The 6,796-nt window shown below is 42.8% G+C and overlaps 1 protein-coding gene across 1 annotated transcript in view; it reads right to left on the bottom strand.

Moving 5' to 3' along the window:
• Positions 1-294: 294 nt before the first annotated feature.
• Positions 295-6,796, bottom strand: part of DBH (dopamine beta-hydroxylase) — a 49,727-nt gene continuing 43,225 nt past the window's right edge. The window contains exon 12 of the mRNA XM_018563713.1: positions 295-513. Within this exon, the coding sequence (XP_018419215.1) occupies positions 379-513 (135 nt within the window). The 3' untranslated portion in view covers positions 295-378. The remainder of the gene's footprint in view (positions 514-6,796) is intronic.

Raw genomic sequence — 6,796 nt, 5'->3', positions numbered from 1 at the left:
TCAATGCAAAGAGTGCACTTACCCAAAGGAACCAATCAGAGATTGTATAATTGTATACCAACCAATAAGACATCTCTTTTCATTGTTTCTGGAGGAAAGCTGGATGGCTCTTATAGATTTCTACATGACTGTTCTTATTAAATATGCCGTGCCTTTCCCCAATTCAGGAATGATTTTCTGTAATGCTAATGGATTACAAAGGCAGATTCTACAGTTCTGCAAGCAGTCAGTGCTACGGGGGGACAGATCACAGTGTATGAAGATGGCATTCTGACATGTGGACATAGACAGGAGAGTGACAGTGTGATATTTCTGTTGTTTTATATTTCCGTGATGCAGAACAGTTGCAGTATCTTTAATTCCCAGTCTGTCTAGTTCTCAAGAACCATTGTACTTGTTAATGTTAACGAACACTGGTGTTGGAGACACCGAATCCCCGGGGGTAGGGCAAGTTGTATCTGCTGGTGGCAGGGCCTGTGTAATCTTCGGCAATGGCTGCCTCTCCCAGTCGCCCTTTAAAAGATAAAAAGATGTTTTGTTGCAAGTGTAAAACTAACATTTTAAAGATATACTGCAGTCAGAATTGAAAAATTAAGCCTTGAGAGGTGTACAGGTAACAGGGCCTAATGTTCTCGACTCCTAGGCTTCATCCTCACAGTTGTGTAGGTCACCAATCCACCCCACTTGCTTTACACAATAATCTAGAAACCCCCTTTGCTTACTTGCTTGTGCTGAAGGGGAGGGATTCCCCCATAACACTCACCGCAGGCTCCTGGCTGTCTCTCGCATATAGAAAGCCTCATATATCAATAGGTCAGTGCTAAAAAGTTCTCTGTAGCTACCAATCAGATCCAAATAAGCCTTGAAATGTTGAAGCTGATTGGTGATACAGCGAGCAGACAGAGAGAGGAAATGACACTGCACAGATTCAGGAAGCGGCACACCCACTGAACATCTGAGGAACTCTATAGAATCTATGTGCATTGGACATCATAACATTAAGATTAAAGGGTATCTATGGCCAAAAACTACAAAGAAATATGTATTTCTATATTGAATTTCCATCCCACCAGTTCTATCGGTCTCCTAATAACCATATCAATCTAGAAATCTGTACACTGAAGATGCCCACAGGATGTACTTCCTCAATGCGCTGACACAATTTCACTCAGCCCTGTCAATATGCACTTCCTTGTATCATCACCCTCACTGAGCATGCCTTCTGAACTACAACTCAACATCTGAACAATTTAACATTATCATTGCTTGCTGGAAGCAATGCATTATGGGATATGTAGTCTTGAGAAACAGACTGCATCGCATCAAGCAGCAGGGAAAGAGATGCAAAGCACATTAAGAATCCAGGAAGTTGTTAAAAGTGATGGGCAGACGGAAGGCAGAGCTCACTACATGAAAGAGAACAAGCATAGCATGTATTCCTATTACAGTGCTGATATTATAACAGGATAGGATATGCTGAGATTTTAGATTAGAGTTTCTAGGTAGTTACACTGACATAATTCCAATATCAGATCTTATACATTTGCCTAGAGTTCTCCTTTAAATGTTATTAACAGTCCTATCATGCAGTGAGCACTCCTCCGCTCCGTAGACAGAGAATCAACGATGCAGCCAGCTGCACCTTCCAGCCATGCGGCAAAGTCACCGGGACAGTCTGACTTCAATGCTCTGGGCAGGTTGTCACTGCTGTTCAGCTGCACTATTTATAGAAGCTGAAGACGATCGGGGAAGGGAACACATAGCAGCCGCCTGTGGAGGGGAAGGATGATCAAGATGATCAATTGGAACAAAATTATGCAGAAAGCAGGTGATGCGAGTGGGAAATATCATGCATTGCAGAAATCTGGAACTGTTGGTAGGAGTAGTAGTAAATACATGGCACAGAGCCCAGGTGAGGTGATAAGACCCAATTTAGGCCCCATTCCCAGAGCGATATCACTCTCCAATGCAAGTCAATGGAGCTGTGCTGGTCGTTGTTGCGCGTCGCTACTGCAGGACCCTTTTTTGCCGCGGATGTCGCACGATTGCACTCGGTCCAATGCAATCATTTGCACGTTATTGCACGTAAAACCGTGTGATATCGCGCAAAATGACAATCACGTGACAAATGCGCAATTTGCAATCCGCTCAGTGTGAATAGGGCCTAAAGGAGCAGCAAATGTAAAGAATACCTCTAGCCAAAAAATGTGGGGAGTGGGGAAAGGTTAGACTATCTGTCAAACTTTATGGCTGTCTGTGGCTCCCTTGGGGAGATTCACCCTCAACTTTTTCTTGTAACAATTATCAGGGGAAGCCAACATTTTAGGGTTGTAACGGAGACAGGATTTTGTGCTGCACTCAACCTCATACAAAATCATGAAATGTGTAGGTATGGTGGATAGAAATATGGGAGCAGCCATTACTGACTTTTCTTCACTACATGCAGGATGGGAGTCAGACTTTTCAGACTTCACTCGGTGCATGCTTGCTCTGTGTCAATGACTCAATGCATGGTTAAGATCTGGGTTTTAGTTGAGCATGATTTCAACGAAAACCCATTGAAACAACTGAACACACTGGCCAGATGTGGAACAAATCTATGGCTGTTGTTAGTAAACAAACCAGCCAGGGAACGTGGGTGACATCATTGACCCAATATGGTCATGACTATATTTGGTTAATGATGTCACCCAGCATCCGAGGGCTTAAAAAACAGACAAGTTGGCTGTAAATGTGCCATTTTGTATCAGTAGTGCGGCAGGGCAATAATGTGTGGTGGCAAGTCATGGTGGCAGCAGGGCAACCTCATAGGGTGCCAGGTCACTGTGGTAGCAGGTCATCATGATTAATGTTAGATCTACATTGTTGGACAACTTTTTCATGGTGTGGGTGTCTTTATTTCTTTTTGACACCTGGTACAAATTCCATTTAGTGGGGGGCAGATATCAGGGAGCCCCGTTAATTTCCCACCTGCAGTAAATCCTCTCCTACAAAGGTTTCATCCCTGTATCCTGCACCCCAAAAGGGATGGCTAGATATCTGCCCACCCAAGGGAATGAGTACCCCTTATTACTCATTCCCAAAAAAGTAAACAATGACATACAATGTAAATCCATGATTAATCATCATCAATCACATCATCCAGCATCAATCACAAAGACTCGTCCCCATGATCTTTCCTGCCACACTACAACCTTTAAAATGGTGGCTAATTGTGATTGGCACTGAATTAACGTTGCCAGATGAGGTGGTTGACAATGGATTTAAATTGGGAGGCAAAGTATTTATTCAAGCACTTTTTCAATGTGTGTGTGTTTTTTTACTTTTATTTTATTCTTTTATTTTCAGGGGGAAGATGAGTAATAAGGAGTTCTTATGTACCCCTTACTCATTTCCGGGGGGGGTTGGATATCTGGGGCCCCTTATTATAAAGGGGATTCCAGATTCTGACTAGCCACTATTACCCCCCCATTCCCCTTCCGTATACCCACAAATCCTTTTTTGAGGGACAGGATGTAGGGAGGATGATGCCCTTGTTCCCTCAACATGGGGACAGGGTGCCTTGATGGGGAAGAGGGGACTTGGCCACCCCCCTTCCTTGCAAGGCACTCCCTGAAGTGTTGAAAGGAATTTTAAAGGGAAACCCCATGCTTTTTAAAAAATATTTTTTTAATGTCACTTTTAGGAGTTAGCTTTTAAGAGTTAACCCACCAAATGTGTTATTTAAAGGATTTGTGTTTTTTTAATGTTGTTCTTTAACCACTTGAAGCCCGGGGTGTTAAACCCCCTTCCCATCCAGGCCCTTTTTCAGTATTCAGCGCTGCGGTACTTTGACTGACATTTATTCCGTCATGCAACGCTGTACTGAAATGAATTTTATACCCTTTTTTGGGGACAGATAGAGCTTTCTTTTGGTGGTATTTATTCACCACTGGGGGTTTTATTTTTTTACTATATTAAGGAAAAATTACCGAAATAAATAAAAAAAACTGTTTCCCCTATATTAAATGATAAAACATTTATTATTACCCAATTTTTTGGTAAAATATAAAAGACGGGGTCACGTCGGGTCAAAAGACACCAAACATGAGCGGTAAAAATGCGTGCGCGTGCGAAACCTCAAAAAACGATAATACCCAAAATTGGCCATAGGCGACGCTTTAAAAGCTTTTACCACTCATCAGTTTTGTGTTATCAGTGATTGATGGCCCTAAAATGATTGCTCTCAGCTCTTGTCGTTTTCGCGCACTGGTGCACCGGACGCGTACTTACGTTTATATGTGCATAAACGTGGGGGTGGGGAACTTAAACATGTTGGGTTTTTTTAAAACTTTTTTTATATGTGACTTTTATTCTTTTTACTTTTTTTAATTTATATATTTTTTTTAACACTTATTGTTGTGGGTATATGTTAAACAGCCGGTAACGGCTCTATGCAGTGCACGGGTTTTTTCTGCCCGTGCGCAAAAAAAAAATGCTGTCTTGAGACGGCAACCCACTAATGCAGCAGTGCCGTCCGTCCGGTTTTTTTCAACGGGTGGACGGCAACTGGTTAAGTTGCAGCAAAAGACCCTTTCCCCACTAATTGGTATTTTATTTTGTGCATTAGTACATGATTCTAATGGTGGTACCTATGCTACCTTGAAATAATTTTTTTTGGCGGCTCCCATAGACTTCTAATGGGTTTGACGCTAAGTTTGGGGTTTACCGACTTCCCACAGGGTTCACCAAACCTCCTGCAAACCATACTTGGCCTGAGTTTAGACATCTCTACTCACTAGGTAGCTAAGCCAGTTCCCTGTGTTTGCATGGGTTTCCTCCAGGTAATCCGGTTTCCTCCCACACTCCAAAGACATGCTGGTAGGTTAATTGGCTCCTGTTTAGATTGGCCCTGTATGTATGCATGTGAGATGAGGACCCTAGATTGTAAGCTCCTTGAGGGCAGGGACTGATGTGACTGTGCAAAGCACTGTATAAATTGTCCATGCTATATAAATACCTGTAATAAATAAATAATTAAATAAGGATGACTGCCCTGGAGCCTGCCAAAGCCACACTGCGACTTCCTCGGTGGTACAAATGTAAAAGTACCCAGCAAATGAATAAGAGGAATACTCAACTTTCCAGGGGACAGGGTGTTAAAACTTCGCCATCTTGAAGGGCTTCGTGCACCACTGCTATTTGACACTTCCAGGTGTCTCCTCCCCTCTCTGGCTGCTATAGTTTATCCCACCAAAACATATGTCACTAACAGACAAAGTAATTATTATTATTGTACAGGATTTATATAGCACCAACAGTTTGCGCAGCGCTTTACAATATATAACATAGAGATTGGCATGAGGAACCACAGCGTCCGTTATCTCACAAAACCGGAAGTGTCGGATGGCAGATGGGGCTCCTCAAGAGAATGAAGTTTCAATACTTCACCTGGGGCAGAATCCTTTCACATTTTCTTCAGTAAAAAAGCAACAGGGTCCCTTAAAAGAACAAGTCAGCAATTGAAGATTCCAATACTTTTTCCTCACAGGTTAAAGCACTGGTAAGCACCAAAGCTACGCTTTCTATAAATATTTTTTTCTTTTTAAACGTTTGATTCTATACAGCATGAAATCTCTCATTCAATTCCCTCTAAACACACCACCCCGCAGAGCTGAGCGAAAGAGCCGAGAGAAAAGCTGTTTCTATTCTAAATAGAGGAAAAAGGCAAAGCCTTAGAAATTCCGCCCCCTCGCCATAAAGAAAGAGCGAGAGAATGTGTGTTTATTCCCTCTCGCTTGATGCGTGGGTGAGAAGCGTATTAGCGGTGTTTATCCCAAAAAGATTACTTATTCCTTCCCCCTGGGGAAACATTTCACCCAAAGCGGAGTGAAAACAAAGCCAGATTTGCAGCCGAACGCAGAAAAATGCAGTATAGAATTGCAGCATTTACAGATTAGGGAATTATAGGTTTCTGTGTCTCACGGACTATATGGGAAGAGGCTCGGTGAAGCCGATCCTTATTTGTGTAATTTGTATACTTCACAGCTCTTTAAAACAGTGTAAGCCACAAGCGCTGAATAATGACTTTGACCTTATTATAATAGCTGAAGAAAACTGAGGCAGAACAGAAAAAGGAGAGAGAACCGCAAAGTTCATGAAATTAAAGAGAAAGATGGGAGATGGTGGTAAAAGGCTAGGTTGGGGTGCTTTACCTAATAGCACATAACCCCTGGTATGATAAATCCCACTCTCTCAACTAGCTACCCACTACCACTCAATCAGTTGGTCAACTGACAGCGAAAAGGCTGCAACCATTGCTATGAAAGACCAAAACTATGCCCCATCCTTTAGTTCCATCACCATGAAGATGTCCTTAAAGTGGATCTTCAACCTGAAAAAAAATTTGCTCCCCTAAATCCTTCCTCCCCCTTCAACATGATTCCCTTGTTTTGTTGTTTGTTTGCTTAACCCTTGTTTTGACTCTTCACTTTCTGGCCCAGCCCTTGGCTTTCATTCTTGCCTAGGCTAGAATGATGTGCTCCGCTCCTAGTGCCTCCTGGGATATGTACGTCACATATCCCAGGGGAGGGGGCATCGGCTTCCATACAGCAGACAGAGGAGTAAGGCAGGTCTTTCAATGCAGAATCGGGGACCAGCTGGCTAAACCTGGAACAGACAGCCAGCTCCCAATGACGTCAAGGAAGAAGATGGTGGAGAAGCACCCAGCATGTGGCAGCAGAACACAGATCACAGCAAGACATCACTAGATTTGCTGGGTGGGTGAGTGTGATAATTGAAGACTTAGGTAAGAGGA

Source organism: Nanorana parkeri, unplaced genomic scaffold, assembly GCF_000935625.1.
Source record: "Nanorana parkeri isolate BGI_ZX_2015 unplaced genomic scaffold, ASM93562v1 scaffold689, whole genome shotgun sequence".
Taxonomy (NCBI): domain Eukaryota; kingdom Metazoa; phylum Chordata; class Amphibia; order Anura; family Dicroglossidae; genus Nanorana; species Nanorana parkeri.
This window is presented reverse-complemented; position numbering and strand designations above follow the sequence as displayed.